The 20,358-nt window shown below is 35.8% G+C and overlaps 1 protein-coding gene across 1 annotated transcript in view; it reads left to right on the top strand.

Annotated features, from left to right (window-relative positions):
• CCDC7 (coiled-coil domain containing 7) overlaps positions 1 to 20,358 on the top strand; it is a 341,366-nt gene that overhangs the window by 106,178 nt on the left and 214,830 nt on the right. Inside the window, 4 exon segments of the mRNA XM_021064965.1 lie at positions 3,226 to 3,256; positions 4,083 to 4,172; positions 5,945 to 6,030; positions 11,417 to 11,471. Coding sequence (XP_020920624.1) covers positions 3,226 to 3,256; positions 4,083 to 4,172; positions 5,945 to 6,030; positions 11,417 to 11,471 — 262 coding nt within the window.

Raw genomic sequence — 20,358 nt, forward strand, 5'->3', positions numbered from 1 at the left:
GAGTTCACACTGTGGCTCAGTGGTAATGAACCCAACTAGTATCCATGAGGATGCAGGTTCAATTCCTGGCCTTGGCTCAGTGGGTTAATGATCTGGCGTTGCCATGAACTGTGGTGTAGATTGTAGATGCGGCTTGGATCTGGCATTGCTGTGGCTGTGGTGTAGGCTAGCAGCTACAGCTCTGATTTGACCCCTAGCCTGGAACTTCCATACACTGTGGTTGGGCCCTAAAAAGACCAAAAAAAAAAAAAAAAAAATTGCAAAGTTAGCTTAAAATGCAAATATCAGTAAATGTAATACACAATACTGATTGAATAAGGAAAAAAACCCCACATGATTATCTTACTAGACAAAGTAAAAGCATTTGACAAAATCTGACACTATTTTATTGCTCCCCCCGCCCCATGGCATATGGAGTTCCCCGGCCATGGATTGGATCTAAGCTGCTATTGCGACTTAACACCACAGCTGTGGCAATGCCAGATCCCTAACCTACTGTGTCATCCAGGAATCAAACCTGAGTACCACTGCTGCAGAAATGCTGACAGTCCCATTGTGCCACAATGGGAACTCCTGATACTCTTTTATGATAAAAATACTCCACCAACTAGGAATAAAAGGAACTTCCTTAATCTAATAAAGACTGTGTACAATAATCCATAACTGATATCATTCTTAATGGTGAAAAACCTTAATACATTCTAAGATCAGGGACAAAACAGGACATTTTTACCCTTTCTGTTCATCATTGTAGTAGAGATTCTAGCGAAGAAAAGGAAATAAAAGTACTACCTCTTTTTTTTTAGATGTCATGACCTTACTATCTTTTAACAATCCTAAGGGATCCACTGAAAACTATTAGAAGAAATAAATTAATTTTTCAAAGTTTCAGTGTATAAAATTAATAAAGAAAAATGAATTATATTTTGGTATACTAGTGGGTTGAATTATGTCCCCCTCCTCCTAAAAAATGTATGTTGAAGCTCTAACCCTTAGTATCTCTGAATGAATTTATTTGGATATAAGGTCATTGTAGATGTAATTATTTAAGATGAGGTCATAGTGAAGTGGGGCAGGTCCTTAATGCTATATGACTGCTCTCTTACAATAAGGAGGAGGCAAATACACACAGAGGGAAGACAGTCGTGGAGGCAGAGATTGGAGTTACGCTGCCACAGTCCAAGAATGCTAGGGACTAGTAGAAGTTGCAAGAGGCAAAGAAGGATTCTCCTCTTTGGTTTCAGAGGAAACAGGCTCTACCAGCACCATAATATTAGATTTATAGTCTCTGAAACTCTGAGAGAGTAAGTTCTTGTTTTAAGTCACCAGTCTGCATATCTTGTGTGAGAAAATATCTTTTCAGATTATTTTTCTCTGAAATCTGGACCCTCATACATTGGTGATGGAAATTTAAGTGGTACATCTGCTGTGGAACCTAGTCTGTCATTTGCTCAAAGTGTTAAATATGGAGTTAATATATGACCCAGAAATTCTGTTCCTATGTTTATACCTGAGAGAAATTAAAGCATATGTCCTCTCGAAAACTTGTACACGGATATTCATAGTAGCCAAAAAGTAGAAACAACCCAAATGTCCATAAACTGATGAATGGATAAATAAAATGAGTACATCCATACAATGGAATATTATTTGGCAATAAAAAGGAACAAAGTACTGATACATGCTACAAACATGCTAAGTGTAAAAAAAAACAGTCTCAAAAGAGCACATATTGTGCAATTCTGTTTATATGAAATATTCAGAATAAGCCAAGCTATAGAGACAAAAAGTAGACTAGTGGCTGCCAGGGCTGAGGCAATATTGGGAGAAATGGTGAGTGACTGTTAATGGATATGGAGGATCTTCTCGGGCTAATTAAAAGTTGCTAAAGTTAGATAATGATAATAGTTGCTCAACTTAGTGAATATATTAAAAGCCACTGAGGCGTTCCTGTCATGACTCAGTTCCTGTCATGACTCAGTGGTTAATGAATCCAACTAGGAACCATAAGTTGGAGGTTCGATCCCTGGCCTTGCTCAGTGGGTTAAGGATCTGGCATTGCTATGAGCTATGGTGTAGATCACAGATATGGCTCAGATCTGACATTGCTGTGGCTGTGGTATAGGCCAGTGAATGTAGCTCGATTAGACCACTAGCCTTGGAACCTCCATGTGCCACAGGTGTGGCCCTAGAAAAGACAAAAAAAAAAAAAAGACAAAATAAAACCCACTGAATTGCATGTTTTAAATGAGTGAATTTTATGGTATGTTAATCATATCTTGAAATTTTTAAAAATTTTAATTATAATGAATAAAAAACACATTAGTCAAAAAATCATCCATACTATGCAGTCATCAGCAAACTTCAGTCCATGAGTCAGATCTGGCCTGCAGCTTGTTTTTGTAAATGGAGTTTTATTACAACATAGCCATACCCATTGGTTTACCCATCATCTATTGCTGCTTTTGAGGAGTTGTGTGATAGGAACTGAGATCATCTGGTCTGTAAAGTCTAAGATGTTTACCATCTGACTCTTTATAGAAAAAGTTTGTCAAATCCTGCTATGGAATAAGAAGTTGTATTTAAAACAAGTGGTATAAGTTTACCAATATAAATATCAAAAACTGTGTTTAAGGGAAAAATGAGTTGAGAACAACATATACAATGCTTTCATTTATGTAAAAAAGAAATCAGAACAAACATCCAGCCTACTAACAAAAATTATAGAATTGATTAGGTATATAAAATGTTATGTAAATCCACGGAACAAGTTCTGGAAAGATACATAGCAATCTAATAATATCTCTAGGGAGAGCACTGAATTTTTTGGAATGCAAAAAATCTTACTTGGAGTTCCCGTTGTGGCGCAGGGGTTAACGAATCCAACTAGGAACCATAAGGTTGCAGGTTCGGTCCCTGACCTTGCTCAGTATGATAAGGATCTGGCATTGCCATAAGCTGTGGTGGAGGTTGCAGACATGGCTTAGATCCAGAGTTGCTGTGGCTCTGGCATACTGGCGGCTACAGCTCCAATTCGACCCCTAGCCGGGAACCTCCATATGCCGTAGGAGTGGCCCTAGAAAAGCAAAAAGACAAAAAAAAAATCTTACTTATAATAATCTTATACTAAGTTTTTTACAAAGAAAATATATAAGGATATTACATAATAAAATATAAATGTAAAATTGTAGTGTGTTATATAGATATTTTTGGTTTGTTTTTCAGAGCTATGAATGAGCAAGTTTTGTTAGAGACTGTAAGTATAGCACTCTTAGTTTGAAATTGCACTTTGTCCTTGATGTTAATAGATTCTAGAAATTGTCAGAATATATAATATTAAAGATCTAATGCTTAGTTTATAAAGAGATTTTTCTCTTTTTCTATTTTTTTTTTTTTTTTTTTTTTTTTTTACTTTTTGGGGTTGCACCTGTGGCATATGGGAGTTCCAGGCTAGGGGTAGAGGGGTCAAATCAGAGCTGCATCTGTTGACCACAGCCATAGCTGCAGCAATGCAGGATCCAAGCCATGTTTTCAATCTACCCCACAGTTCATGGCAATGCCAGATCCTTAACCCACTGAGTGATGCTAGGGATCTAATTCACATCCTCATGGATACTAGTCAGGTTCATATCTTGCTCAGCCACAACGGAAACTCCCTAGGAGGAGGTATTTATGCATGTGTGAGCAGGAAAACTTTGTCTGTTCTTTTGATTTTACTAGACTTTTCTTGGGGTCATACCCTGACATGACCAGAGCCACAGCATAACAATGCCAGGTCCTTCACCCACCATCCACCAGGGACCTCCTTGATTTTATTGGACTTTATTATTGCTCAGAAACATTTCACTTTTGAAATATTGAACTATAATATCCGCAATCTTCTGAACATACATTGTCACTGCTAGCTCCATTACCTCTTCCAGCACCAATTGTAGCTTCACTATATAGATTTTTTTAACCAATGGTTCATTATTTTTTATGTGTTAAGGAAGACTTTCTTACTTTATTAAGTATCCAAATAACCTCTCTATATTGATATGTTTGCTTTTCACTAGTAATAAAGTTATAGTATTTGTTTTTAGAAATACACACAGATTCAAAATGATCTCCAAGTGTTATCAGAGGAGAAGTTGATGCTGGAAAATGAACTGCAAAAGTTGAAGAATACAGAGGTTAGTTGATATTAGTATCTGTTATAGTATTAATAATTGGTAGCAGCTGTGCTTTAAAAGAAATAAGGTAAGCTATATTCTAAATTATCATATCAGGTATCAAACCCAAAGGATGCTGTAAAAAAAGACACAAAATTGAAACATTCTGAAAGACGTTTCTAGGTGAAATATTTAGCTTGATTAAAATATCAATAAATGAGGTTTTCAAATATATTGTAAATGCATGATGTGTATATCCCAGTTCACTCTTACAAGGTAGAGTGAATAGAAATACTAAGGGTAAAATGTGTTTCCTTTCTTTCTTCATTTTTTGCCATTTTCATATATAAATTTTAACCTATATACGACAAAGTTAATGGTAGATTAGAAGCAAATTTTTATTAAATACATAAAACTGTAAGATGTATGTTTTTATATAAAATCAACATAGAATAAAGAAAATACTCTTAAATCCAATGTTGGTTACTTGATATTTCTTCCTTACTAGAGGAGGAAGCAGAAAAAGTACCAAATCTGCTACTTAATTTGGAGAAGCAGTGATCCTACATAGGTGTCAGATATAAGATCAGGGCTGTCACATATGTTCAGTTAGGGATAGTTTAACTTGGGTATAATTCCAAGTAGGAATTGGAGAATTAGAAAATAAATGCAATTAAAACAGTAAATGTCATAGTAAATATTTGAGTAGTCTGGCCAAGTATAAGAATTTAACAGTTCTTAATTATACAGTGTTAGATTTGAAACTGCACTCCTTCTCAGGTGGTACTTGGACCCAGCCAAAACTCCTATTGGGACTCAAACCCACAGGCTGGGACTTGAACCCACCTGCACCTTGAGATTGAACCCACGATCCCTGACCAGGAGGGACTTGAACCCACCGTCTTTTAATTAAACCTCTCACCTAGTGTCAGGACTTACTGAATCTCAGGTTCTTTTGTCTTGCCACAGAAAGAATTCAGTGTGAGACAAAGCATCTTGAGTGAGTAAGAGTGAGTTTATTTGTATAGGACACTTGTGAGAGATACAGGTGGGCTGGCAAGGGAGTGTAGCAGCCCTGAGAACAAAGACAGATCCATTTTTATGATTAAAAAAAAAAAAAGTTGGGTTGGGAGAAGACCACCTTCATCTTCATTTTTGGTGGGTAGATATCAAGGTGACATCATTAGTTTCTCCTTTGTTGGTTTAACTGAGGCTATCATGGTACTATTTAAATCATATGTATATTAGCAAAAGGGTGGTAACATACTAAAATATGGTAATTTGTCTCAGGGTTTGGTATAATGTCCCCTTTTACCTAGTTTTTTCCTCCCTCACCTATATTTCTGTCTTGGCTACATGGCAGAAATGCTATTCTTCAAGGACTCCTGACTTCAGTAACATGATTCAGACCCATATCTGTTATCTTGTGTTCTAACTGTCAGGGTTTGTGGCTTGAGTGTGTCTGGTGCTTAGATGCCCCTGGTCTTCCTTCAAGGTAGTGTAGATTGTTGCTAGTCAATCTACACTACTTGGATTTTTGTTGTTGGATTCTTTTCTTGAGCTGACTATAATGTTAGAGGAATTTAATTGTTTGATATGTTTTAGCTTATTTGCAACTCACATTCTGTAAAACACAATAATAATATTCTGGCTATATCATTAATTTTGTTTTGCTTCTCTTCAAATAATTTCCCTTGAGACATAGTATAGTGATTCTCAGAGTATAATTATCATGTATTACCTATAATTGATTGTCTCAACTATGTATTTCTAACATATGTAAAATTACACAGAAAACAAAGGCTACAGGTGAGCAAACCAAGAAAACTGTGAAAACAGAGAAGAAAAAAGACAAAGGAAAATCTGAACATTCAGAAGAGTAAGACAAAGATACTTGTTAATATTTTTTTACTTATAAATTTATATTTTATTTTGTACAATTTGAGGTCATATAAACATAACTTAACAGGTTTCTAAAAAAAGTAACATTAGCAGATGTATAGTTTTATAAGCAGACCAGGGTATGATTGTGGGAGAAAGCTGAGAAGGGAAGAACCAAGAACTAAAAATGAGTTCCAGTAGAATGAATCATAAGATATTCAAGAATAGGTAAACAGAAATAAATTAAATAATTTTAGGGAAAAAGATTTACAGTGTTTTCTTGATGGTTTAGCTGATGATTTGTAACTTATGTATTAACCCCTCTCCCAATCTGGGCTGTTGCTTTTTATTCTATTTCTTATTTTATTTTATTTTTAAAAATTTATTTTTTATGTAAGTTATTGTAAATTGGCCTTATTAAGATAATACTTTCTTTAGTAATAGAAAATTATCTATGTGTTTGGAATTTTCTTGATCAGACCCTAATGTAAATATACAGCTTAAAAAAAAGAAATTTGAATTCAATCTTTATAGTGTTCTACAAACTCTGGAAAGAAAATTATCAGATGAATGACCTTTTCTTCTGAGAGGAAAAAATGACCAGAGAAGAAAAAGATGACAATATACTTTGAAAATCTAGCCCCATCTCAACTTTCCATATTTTAATAATACCAATGGGAAGTTGTTTGAGAAACGTTATTCAATTTAACCTTTGTATATTTTATGGATTTTAAAAATACATGAATTTCTTTTCTTCTTTCTTTTTCTTTTCTTTTTGTTTCTTTTTAGGGCCACACCTGCGGCATATGGAAGTTTCCAGGCTAGGGGTCGAATCAGAACTGCAGCTGGAGCCTATATCACAGCCACAGCAATGCCAGATCACAGATACATGTGTGACCTATGACGCTGCTTGTGGCAAAGTTGGGTCCTTAAGCCATTGAGTGAGGCCAGGGTTCAAACCTGCATCCTCATCGATATTAGTCGGGTTCTTAACCCACTGAGCCACAAGAACTCCTCTTTTTTTTTAACTGAAGTATAGTTTATAAAAATATGAATGTTATGAAATTTTTATTTTTTATTGAAGTATAATTTACTTATTGGATTAGTTATAGGTGTATGACATAGTAATTCAGTTTCTTTATACATTACAAAATGATTACTGTTAATCTATCACCAAAGTTATTATGAAATTAATAAGTATTTCCTATGCTATATATTACATCCTCATGACTTACTGGTTTATAACTGGAAGTTTGTACCTCTTAATCTCTCTTACCTATTCTAATTACCTCCCCATCCTTCCTCCCCCCAGGAAGCTATGATGGCTTCCGAATGCAGTTTCCGACTGCAGTGTTTATTCATTTGTTCTGTTTCTTATATTTCATATATAAGTGAAATTGTACAGTATTTGTCTTTGGCTTATTTCACTTAGCATAATATTCTATAGATCCATTCATGTTGTCACAGATGGCGGATTTCATTTTTTTTATGACTGAGTTATATTCCATCACACGCGCGCGTGCACACACCCCACACACACACACCCACACACCCACACACCACATACACATCTATTTTTTTTTTTTAGGACTGCACCCATTATATGGAAGTTCCTGGGTTAGGGGTCGAATCAAAGCTGCAGCTGCTGGCTTATACCACAGCCCCAACAACTGGGGATCTGAGCCGCATCTGTGACCTACACTGCAGCTCATGGCAATGCCAGATCTTTGACCCACTGAGCAAGGTCAGGTATCGAAGCTGTGTCCTCATGGATACTAGTGGGTTTCATTACTGCTGAACCACAGTGGGAACTCCCACATCGTCTTTATCCATTTGTCTATTGATGTTTTCTTAAGTTGTTTCATATCTTGGCAATTGTAAATAATGCTTCAGTCAGCACATGGGATGTGTTTATCTTTTTGGAATAGGGTTTTGTTTTTTTTAATACTAAGAAGTGAAATTGCTGAATCATATGGTAGTATTATTTTTAATTTTTTGAAGAACCCTGGACTGTTTTCATGGTGACTGCACCAATTTACATTCCCACCAACAGTGTGTCAAGGTTTCCCTTTGCTCCACATCCTTGCCAGTACTTGCTGTCTTTTGATAATAGCCCTTCTGATAGGTGTGAGGTGATATCTCACTGTGGTTTTAATTTAAATTTCCCTGATGATTGGTATGTTGAGCATCTTTTCATGTGCCTGTTGGCTATTTAGATGTCTTCTTTGGAAAAATGTCTATTCAGGTCCCCTGCTCTTTTAAAACCAGGTTCTTTGGGGTTTTTGATGTTAAGTTGTAAGAGTTTTGTATATTTTGAATATTAACCCCTTATCAGATATATCATTTGGAAATATCTTCCCCCATATAGTAGGCTGACTATTGTGTTGATAGTTCCTTTGTTGTGCAAAAGCTTTTCTGTTTCATGTGGTTATATTTGTTTATTTTTGCTTTTGTTTCCTTTGCCTGAAGATATATATACTAAAAGTATGGCTACCAATGTCAAAGAGTGTACCATTTGTTTTCTTCCAGGAGTCTATGGTTTCAGGTCTTCCATTTAAGCCTTTATTCCTCTTTGAGTTTATTTTTGTATATGGTGTGAGAATGTAGTCCAGTTTAATTCTTTTACATGTGTCTGCTAAGTTTTCCCAGCATCATTTTTTAAAGAGGCTACCTTTTCCCCATTGCATATTCTTGCCCTCTTCATCTTAGATTAATTGACCATATACATGCAGATTTATTTCTGGGTTCTCTACTCTCTTTCATTGAACTATGTGTCTGTTTTAGTGCCAGTGCTTTTGTGTTTTGATTACTATATCTTTGTAGTATAGTTTGAAATCAGGAGCATGATACCACCAGCTTTGTTCTTCATTCTCAAGATTGTTTTGGCTATTTGGGATCTTTTGTGTTACCATAGAAATTTTAAAATATTTATTCCAATTTGTGAAAATGACATTGGTATTTTGATAGAGATTGGACCAGATCTGTAATTTCCTTGGGTAGTATTGGCATTTTAGCAGTGTTAATTCTTCCAATCCATGGAGTATTTTTACATTTTTTATGTTCTTTTTAATTTTCTTTTATCGCTTTCTTATAGGTTTCTAGTTATGAATTTTTTACTCCTTGGTTATATTTCTCCCTAAGTACTTCATGCTTTTTGATACAATTGTGAGTGGAATTGTTTTATTACTTTCTCTTTCTGATATTTATTGTTAGTATATTAAAATACAATAAATTTCTGTATGTTAATTTTGTATCATGCAGCTTTATGAATTTACTTATATTATTTCTAATCATTTTTTGGTAGCATCTTTAGAATTTTTAAAAATACAGTATCATGTCATGTGCAAACAGTGGCAGTTTTGTTTCTTTTTCCAAATTCCAGTTTTGAACTTCTTTTATATCTTTGTTTTTTTCTGATTGCCGTAGCTAAGACTTCAGTTTCAACATTATGTTAAATAAAGGTGATAAGAGTGGGCATCCTCATCTTATTCCTGATCTTAGAGCAAATGCTTTCATATTTTTCTCCTAAAATATGATGTTTATTTTGAGTTTGTCATATATGACCTTTGGTATGTTAAGATTTGTTCCCTCTTTATCCACTTTGTTGAGAGTTTTTCTCATAAATGGATTTTGAACTTTGTCAGAGGCTTTTTCTGCATGTGTTGAGATGATCATATGATATTTATTCTTTGTTTTGTTAATGTAGTTTATCATGTTGATTGATTTTTTAATGTCAAATCATCATTGCAAAACAATTAGAATTCCACTTGCTCATAGTGTATGATCCTTTTACTGTATTGTTGAAGTCAGTTTGCTAATATTTTATTGCAGATTTTTGCATCTGTATTTATCAGTGATATTGGTCTCTTTCTTTTTTGTGGAGAGTTTGTCTGGTTTTCGTATCAGAGTGATGCTGGACTTATAGAATGAGTGCAGAATGTTCCCTCCTCTTCAAATTCTTTGAATAGCTTGAGAAGGGTAACTGTTAACTCTTTTTAAAATGTTTAATAGAATAGTCACTAAAAGTGATCTGGTCATGAACTGTGATTCATTGGGAGTTTTTTGATAAATGATTTATTTTCATTTCTGCTAATCACTCTGTTCATGTTTTCTATTCCTTCCTGATTCGGTCTTAGGAAATTGTACTTTTCTAGGATTTATTCGTTTTTTCTAGATCGCTCATTTTATTGTGTATAATTGCTTGTCATAATCTCTATGATCCTTCATATTTCTGCAGTGTCACTTGTAACTTCTCTTTCATTTTTTATTTTATTTATTTGGGCCTCCTCTTTTCTTTTTTTCTTATTTAGTCTGGATAGAGTTTTATAAATTTTGTTTAACTTTTCAAAACCAACTCTTAGCTTCATTGATATTTTGAAATTATTTTTGTCTTTATTTCATTTATTTCTGTTCTGATCTATATTATTTCTTTCCTTATACTAACTTTGGGCTTTGTTCTTTTTTTCTAGTTCCTTTCGGTGTAAGGCAAATTTGAGATTTTTTTTTTTTTTATTTCCTGAGCAAGGCTACCCAACCCTGCCTTATGGGGTGTCTTTTGGCCTGATGGTGGGGAGGTCCAGATACCCAGGTGGCTGGCTGGAGGTCAGGGGTACCTGGGGCTAATGTCAGCCAGCTGGTATGTAGGTATGCCCTAGTGTAATAGTCAAGATGGAGGACCCCAAAATGGTGTTTGCCAGTCCCTTGTCCTTATGGTAGAGTGAACTCCCCCAAATGGCTGCCACCAATCTTTGTGTCCTCAAGGGAAGTCCCACTTGCCTCCTGCCTCTCCAGGAGGCACTCTAAGACCAGTAAGTGAGTCTGACTCAGGCTACTTTCAAATTACTGCCCCTACACTGGGACTCAGAGCATGTGAGATTTTGCATATGCCCTGTAAGAATGGGATCTATGTTTCCTACAGCCCTCCTGCTCTCCCATATGCAAGCCCTGTTGGCCCTCACAGCCAAATGTTCTGGGGGCCCATCTTCTTAGTGTAGGACTCCTGAGGTGCGGAGCCTGATATGGAGCTCAGACCCCTCACTCATTGGGGAGAACCTCTGCACTTGTGACCCTCTCGTCTGTGAGTCACCTACCCAGGAATGTGGGTCTTGACTATACTGAGTCTTTGCCCTTCCTCTCCATTTCATTGTGGTTACTTCTTTATATATTTCTGGTAGTATTCATGTCATTGTATAGATAGTTGCTCTGTAAATAGTTGTAGTTTTGGTGTGACTGTGGGAGAATGTAAGTTCAGTGTCTTCCTATTCCACCATTTTGGCTGCACCTCTCAAAGTTTCATTTCTTTAAAATGGTTTAAGTACTCATCAAGAAATCAAAGTCATCATGCAAATATAAAATATGATATACTTAAAAACATTTCTTTTCAGGAAGAAATCTGCAAAGAAAGAGCTTAATGTAAAAGAAAGTATGCTTCAAGTCCAGGTAACAAAAAAATCTTTCTCTGTGCATCTAAATTTGATTAATAAGGCTCTGATAAATTGTATTTATAGATAGCAAGTACATATGGGAATATATATGTGTTGGCATGGGTTTATTTGTCTGTGTGTATATGTGTACTGAATTTCTTACTAAGACATTTCCTTCTTGTTGATGCAGCAAGTTTCAGAAAATCAAATGGGCCACTGCCAACCCAAGAGGCTCCTCCCCAGGGCAGCCCAACTCAGAAAGACTGTCCGAGAATTAGGCAGATCTTTTCATGGCCCACCAGACTTGTTGTAGCTTTCCTGGGGTGCGGGGGTCCTGCCAGGAGTTGGCAGTCCTGTGCCGTTGTTCCGCGGAAGTGCAGCTTCTCTCGAGAGCTGGAGCGGCTAGCTGGGCTGCTGCGAAGCAGAGAGGCTCCTCCCCAGGGCAGGCCAACTCAAAAAGACTGTCCGAGAATTAGGCAGATCTTTTCACGGCCTGGCTAGGCTTGTTCTAGCTTTTCTGGGCTGCAGGCCTTACACAATGGAATACTACTCAGCCATAAAACAGAATGACATGATGCCATTTGCATCAACATGGATGGAACTAGAGAATCTCATACTGAGTGAAATGAGCCAGAAAGACAAAGACAAATACCATATGATATCACTTATAACTGGAATCTAATATCCAGCACAAATGAACATCTCCTCAGAAAAGAAACTCATGGACTTGGAGAAGAGACTTGTGGCTGCCTGATGGGAGGGGGAGGGAGTGGGAGGGATCGGGAGCTTGGGCTTATCAGACACAGCTTAGAATAGATTTACAAGGAGATCCTGCTGAGTAGCATTGAGAATTTGTCTAGATACTCATGTTGCAACAGAACAAAGGGTGGGGGAAAAATGTAAATGTAATGTATACATGTAAGGATGACTTGATCTCCTTGCTGTACAGTGGGAAAATTAAAAAATAAAGTATAATTGTGATTCCTAAAAAAAAAAAAAAGAAAATCAAATGGTAAATTCAGACATATTTACTGTCAAGGTTATGAAAATTACTATAGTTCATTCAATTACAGGCAATATCATGGGAGAAAGAATATCATATTAGGAGTCAGAACAAACTTATTTGTTAAGTGACCTTGCACAAGTCCCTTTAACATACTTGAAACTTCAAATTTTTCATCACCAAATTGGGTGAAACAATACTTGCCCATCTCAGAAAGGTATAAGAGGTACAAGAAGGAAATGAAAATTTTCAGGGATTCTCCAAGTCCATGATTTTCTTTTCTGTGGAAAGATTAATTTGTGCCATATATTACATTTCCAGATATAAGTGATACCATATGGTATTTGTCTTTCTCTTTCTGACTTACTTCACCTATGTTTGGTCACTTATGATGGAGCATGATAATGTGAGAAAAAAGAATGTACACATGTATGTGTAACTGGGTCACCATGCTATACAGTAGAAAATTGACAGAACACTATAAACCAGCTATAATGGAAAAAAATAAAAATCATTATATAAAATTTTTTTCAGAGATTGTTAACTATATAGCCCACTCTTTTTTTTTTTTTTTCTTTTTTTGGCTGCTCCCATGTCTTATGGAAGTTCCTGAGCCAGGGATCAAATCTGAGTCACAGCTGCAGCAGTGCTCGATCCTTAACCCACTATACAACATTGGAACTCCTAGCCACTCTTTTTTATGTGATCCAGTGAAAAGAATATAAGTAACCCTTTATTTCTTCTTGTCTTTGGTAAACTTTCTTTTGCTGCAAGTTAACTTCTTAGCATCATGTCACCATTTGATACTCTCATCTAGTGAGTGGCTGGATTTAAGTGTCCCAGAAGTATTTACCTACTGTTCAAAATCAAATAACTTAAATTTGGGAAGAAAAATGAGAGTACTGCTTGAGTTACTGAATATAAAATGAACAACTTTGTGGTATTAGTTTTCTGTTCCCATATAACACGTTGCCACACATTTTGCAGCTTACAGCAATAATAAGTTGTCTCACAGTTTGAATGGGTTAGGAATCTGAGTATGGCTTAGCTGTTCCTATGCTCAGGGTTCACCAGACTGCAGTCAAATTGTTGGCCAGATTCTCTTTTCATAGGCTACTTGGGCTCCTCCAAGCTCAAATAATGGATGTAGCAAATTTCCGTTCCTTGCAGCTTTAGGACCAGAGCACTCAGACATGTGTGGCCTTCTCTAGGCACAGATTACGTTGTAGCATCTTGTTTCTTCAAGAACAGCAAAGAGGAGTTCCCATTATGGTGCAGCAGAAACGAATCTGACTAGGAACCATGAGCTTGCGGGTTTGATCCCTGGCCTCGCTCAGTGGGTTAAGGATCCAGTGTTGCCATGGGCTGTGGTGTAGGTCGCAGACTCGGCTAGGATCTGGCATTGCTATGGCTCTGGCTTAGGCCAGCAGCTACAGCTCCCATTGGACCCCTAGCCTGGAAACCTCCATATGCCATGGGTGTGGCCCTAAAAGGACAAAAGGCAAAAACAAACAAACAAACAAACAAACAAACAAAAAGGAAAGTTTCTCTTATTTGTTAAGACAGAGTCTTATGTAATAACATGATCCCACACCTTATCACTTTAGCTGTGTAGTTGATCCTCGAGCAACATGGGGATTAGGGGGTTCCACTTCTTCCCTCACAGTTGAAAATTTTGCGCACTGCTTTTTCTGTCTCAAAAACAAAGAAATTGATAAGTGATTCACCCAAGGACAAGAAGGTAAAACCGCTTAGAATGAATCAGGACTCAAACCCTAGTTCTTTTGATTCTACATACTGTGATCTCTAATTAAATACAAACTTCTTAACAGAGTGGCTGGGAACCAAGCAGGAAAAAGCAAAACAGTAAAGCTTTTCACAGACTGGGATTATAAATCCCTTAAAGTTTTTTCACCATATTCTATAACTATGTAATAAGGTTAGTCCATATTCAAGGGGAGGAGTCGCATAGAATGGGAGAAATTGTAGCCATTTATGGAAGTTATCCAACACAATATTCAACTTTGTAAATGTTCTAATGACATAATGTACATTTTCTATCACTAGATATACCAGCTCACTTTCCCTCAAGAGCAAATTACTCTAAAACTCAATGATTTAAAATAGCAGATACTCATTATTTCTCTTAGTGGCTGGATAGGTATTCTCTCTGGCAGTCTCATTATGCGTGGGATCCCAGCTGGGACAGGTAGGACAGATCAGACCTCTCTTTAGTCTTATCTTCCAGGAAGCTAGCCCACAGTAGTCTACAGAAGGATTCTCAGTATAAAGAGAACCAAACACAGCTGGAAGACTTCTTGACTAACTCAGACCTCATGTACTGCTATTTGCGTTGTTTCATATTGACCAAATCAAGTCACAGGCCAGTCTGTTTTCAAGGGATAACGAAATAGATTTTGCCTTTGAGAGCTACCGCAGAGAACTTACAGCCATTTGTAGTCTACCACAGAGAAATAAATATACACATTTTTTCCCTTTCTTTCTCTCCTCCTCTCTCTTTAGAAAATTCAACTACATATAGATTTCTTTTTTTGGCTGCACCCATAGCATGTAAAGTTCCCAGGCCAGGGATTGAACTTAGCACCACAGCAGTGGCAAAGCCAGATCCTTAACCACTAGGCCACCAGGGAACTCTGTGTCTAGATTTGTTTATTTTAATTCTCTGTACCTTTATTGGTTAGAAAATAGGCTATACTATTATATAAAGAGGACACTTGTAATTCAATGGCTCAAACAAAATAAAATATTTTTCTTTCATGGAAAGTTTGGGTAAATGGTTTCAGGTGGATATGGTAGTTCAATGTTTCTGGAAGCCAGAGTCTTTACTTCTTGCTCTCATTTCTCATTGAAGTTTAGAAATTTTATCAGATGTTAAATTTTTAAATTTAGCACAGGGAAGTTGTTTTTTTTAAGAATTCCTTTTATTATTATTTTTCTTCTTCTCCTTGACCCTTCTTAACTGATATTTGAATATTATAATTCTGAGATCTATTATTTTTTCCCTTTCATTTCTGGAGAAACAATTTGTATATATGTGTTTGTAGATTTTTTTTTCTATTTTATTTTCCCACTGTACGCAAGGGGGTCAGGTTATCCTTAGATGTATACATTGCAATTACAGTTTTTTCCCCCACCCTTTCTTCTGTTGCAACATGAGTATCTAGACATAGTTCTCAATGCTATTCAGCAGGATGTAGATCTTTTTTTAATTAAAGTATAGTTGACATACAATATTATGTTAGTTTCAGGTAAACTACATAGTGATTCAACATTTACATATGTTATGGAATGCTCACCATGATAAGTCTGATGACCATCTGCCCCACACAAAGTTATTATGATATTATTGATCATATTCTTTGCTGTATATAACATCGCTCATGGCTAATTTATTTTATAACTGGAGGTTTGTGTCTCTTAATAGCCCTCACCTATTTCGTTAACTCCAACCTGACAATCACCCATTTGTTATCTGTAGCCAAAAGTCTGTGTTCATTTTGTCGTGTCTGTTTTTTAGATTCCAATATAAGTGCGATCATATGGTATTTGTCTTTCTCTGTCTAATTTACTTCACTTAGCATAATATGCTCTAGGTCCATCCATGTCGTTGCATATGGTAAGATTCCATTTTTGTGGCTGAGTCATATTCCATTGTGTGTGTATATGTATGTGTGTTTATCTCACATCTTTTTTTATCCATTCATTTATTGATAAATACTTAGGTTGCTTCCATATATTGGCTATTGTAAATAATGATGTAGTGAACATAGAGGTGTGTATATTATTTGAATTAGTAGGGTTTTTTTTTTTGGTGGGGGATAAATACCTAGAAGTGAAATTATTGGATCATATAGCAGTTGTATTTTAAATTTTTTTTAGGAAAACCCATACTGTTTTCCACAGTAACTGCATCAATTTGCATTCTCACTAATAGTGTATTAGAGTTCCCTTTTCTTCACATCCTTGCCAACACTTGCTATTTCTTGTCTTTTTTGATAATTGTCATTCTGACAGGTATAAGTGAGTATCTCACTGTGGTTTTTTGTTTGTATTTCCTAGATGAGTTGTGATATTGAGCATTTTTTTATGTACTGGTTGGCTATCTGCATGTCTTCTTTGGACGAATGTCTGTTTAGATATTCTGCCCATTTTTAAATTGGTTGGTTGGTGTTTTTTTTTAATGTGGATTTATGAGTTCTTGGTACATTTTGGATATTTACCTCTTATTTTATATATCACTTGCAAATATCTTCTCTTATTCAGTAAGTAGCCCTGTTATTTCGTTGGTACATTCATGGTCCAACAGCTTTTCATTTGATGTAGTTCCATTTGCTTATTTTTGCTTTTGTTTCCTTTTCCTGAGGAGACATATGCAGAAACTATGGCTAAGACTGATTTCAGAGAGCTTACTGCCTGTGTTTTCTTCTAGAATTTTTATGTTTTTGGGTCTTACTTTTAAGCCTTTAATCCATTTGAGATTACTTTTGTATATAGTGTGAGAAAGTAGTCCAGTTTGACTCTATTCCATGTAGCTTCCTTTATTATAGATTAATTGCCCATGTAAGTGTGGACTTATTTGGGGGATCTCTATTCATTTCCATTGATCTATGTGTCTATTTTTGTTCCAGTACCATACTGCTTTGATTAGTATAGCTTTATAGTACAGTTTGAGACCAGAGCTTGTGATACCTTCAGTTTGTTTCTCTTTTCTCAAGATTTTTTTTGCTAGTCAGGATTTTTTTGTGTTACTATAGTAAACTTAGAATTATTTGCTGTAGTTCTATGAAAAATGCCATTGGTATTTTGATAGAGATTATTTGAATATTTGATATCTTGGGGATAATGCAGTCATTTTAGCAATATTAATTCTTCCAATACATGAAACACAGAATATTTTTTCCATTTGTGTCATTTTCAATTTTTTTCATGGATGTTTTATAAATTTCAGAGTACAAATATTATGTTTTTGGTTAGATTTATTCCTATGTATTATATTCTTTTTGATGTAGTTGTAATTAACATTGATTTTTTTAGCTTCTATTTCATTTATTTCTGCTTTGATATTATTTCCTTCCTTCTACTAACTTTTGCTTTGTTTGTTCTTTTCATAGTTCCTTTAAATTACAGTTAGAGGAGTTCCCGTTGTGGCGCAGTGGTTAACGAATCCGACTAGGAACCATGAGGTGCGGTTGTCCTGCTGCTCAGTGGTTAACGATCGGCGTTGCGTGAGCTGTGGTGTAGGTTGCAGATGCGGCTCGGATCCGAGTTGCTGTGGCTCTGGTGTAGGCGGTGGCTACAGCTCGATTGGACCCTAGCTGGAACTCATATGGCAGAGCGGCCAAGAAATAGCAAAAAAAAAAAAAAAAAAAATTACAGTTAGATTGCAATTTTTCTTGTTTCTTAAAGTGGGCACGTATTGCTACAAATTTCCCTCTTAGAACGGCTTTTGCTGTGTCCAATAGATTTTTGGAAAGTTGTGTTTTTCATTCTTCTGATTTCCTCTTTGATTTCTTTTTTTCACATACCCACAGGATGTGGAAATACATGGACTAGGGATTGAACCCACACCACAGCTGTAAACAGAACCATAATACTGACACCCACCAGATTCTTAATCTGCTGAGCCACAAGGGAACTCCTCCCTTTTTTATTTCTTCACTGACCCCATTGATTGTTGCAGTAGCATGTTGTTTAGTATTCATGTATTTGTTATTTTTATCCAGTTTTTGTAATTGATTTCTAATTTCATATCATTGTTGTTAAGAAAAAATGCTTGGTATGCTTTCAGTCTGCTTAATTTTATTTAGACTTGTTTTGTGGCCTAATATTTGATCTATTCTGGAGAATGTTCCATGTGCACTTGGAAAGAATGTGCATTCTTTTTCTTTTGGATGGAATGTTATGTGTATATTTGGTAAGTTCATCTGATTTAATGTGTAATTTAAAGCCAGTTTGTCCTTATTGATATTTGTCTGTATTATGTATCCATTGATGTAAGGTGGGGGTATTAAAGTCTCTGACTATGATTGTATTGCTGTCTATATCTCTCTATATATCTGTTAATATTCCTTTTATATGTGTAAGTGCTCATATGATACATGCATAAAGTTTACAAATGTTATATTCTTTTTGGATGGATCTCTTATCATTATGTAATAGACTTTTTTTGGTCTTTTGTCACAGTTTTTTAAAAGTATCTTTTGTCTGATATAAGTATTGCTACCCAGCTTTATCTTTGTTTCCATTTGCATAGTGTATCTTTTTCCATCCTTTCCCTCTCAGTCTGTAGGTTTGAAGTGAGTCTCCTGTAGACACACATATAAGGGACTTTAAAAAAAATCCATCCAGCCACCTTATGCCTTTTGATTGTAGTCTTTAGTCCATTTACATTCAAAGTAAATTGATATATATGTACTTACTGCCATTTTGTTCATTGTTTTCTGGATGTTTTTATAGTTCTCTGTTCTTCTTCTCTTTCTCTGTTCTCATATGGTTTGATTGTTTCCTTCAGTTTATTTTTAGGCTCTTTTCTCATTTATTTTGTTTATCCATTACATGTGTTTCCTTTGTGGTTACTATGAGGTTTTTATATAACATCTTATGTATATAAGAGTTTCTTGGAAGTTCCCGTCATGGCTCAGTGGTTAACAAATCCGACTAGGAACCATGAGGTTGCGGGTTTGATCCCTGGCCTTGTTCAGTGGGTTAAGGATCTGGCCTTGCCATGATCTGAGGTAGGTCACAGACATAGCTCGGATCCTGCATTGCTGTGGCTCTGGTGTAGGCCAGTAGCTATAGCTCCGATTAGACCCCTAGCTTGGGAACTTCCATATGCTTTGGGAGCAGCCCTAGAAAAGGCAAAAAGGCAAATTAAAAAAAAGAGTTTCTTATAAGTTGATGGTAACTTAATTATGAGTTATATTCCAAAGCTTTCTATCTTTTACTACGCACCATGTTTTTTTTATTTTTGATGACACATTTTATATATTTGTTTTGTGTATCTCTTGACTAATCATTTTATTTTTAATTAATTTTGCTACTTTTGTCTTTTATCCTTTGCACTTGCTTTATTATCCACTACCTTTATTATTTATCTTTTCTGTTGAGATTTTTACTTTTGTGTTTTTCTTATTGTTAATTAGTTCCTTTTCTTTTTAGCTTAGAGAAATCCCTTTAACATTTCTTCTAAGGCTGATTTAGTGGTGATAAGCTTCTTTAGCTGTTTATTGTCCATCAAAATCAATCTCTCTTTCATTTCTGAGTGATAATCTAGCCAGGAAGAGAGTTTTTTATTGGCAGTTTCTTTTTCTTTTAGTACTTTGAATATGCTATGCCCTTCTAGTTTGTAAAGGTTCTGCTGGAAAATATGTTCATAGCCACATGGGCTTTTCCTTGTACCTAATAAGTTGCTTTTCTCTTGCTGCTTTTAACATTCCCTGTTTTTCCTTAACTTTTACCATTTTAATTACAAATGCATTGCTGTGTTTCTCTTTGTATTCATCTTATTTGGAAATCTCTTTGTTTTCTGTACCTGGATATCTGTTTTCTTACTAAAATTAGAGAATTTTTCAGCCATTATTTATTCAAGTAATTTTTTTCTGGACCTTTCTCTTTTCTCCTTTTTTTCTTCTTTTCTTTTTTCTTTTCTTTTTTTTTTTTTAGGGTCACACTTGCAGCATATGGAGGTTCCCAGGCTAGAAGTCTAATCAGAGCTACAGCTGCCGGCCTACACCACAGCCATAGCAATGCCAGATCCGAGCTATGTCTGTGACCTACACCACAGCTCATGGCAACACCTGATCCTTAACCCACTGAGCAAGACCAGGGATCGAACCTGCAAACTTGTGGTTCCTAGTCAGATTCATTTCTGCTGCACCAT

This window comes from Sus scrofa, chromosome 10 (genome assembly GCF_000003025.6).
Source record: "Sus scrofa isolate TJ Tabasco breed Duroc chromosome 10, Sscrofa11.1, whole genome shotgun sequence".
NCBI lineage: Eukaryota > Metazoa > Chordata > Mammalia > Artiodactyla > Suidae > Sus > Sus scrofa.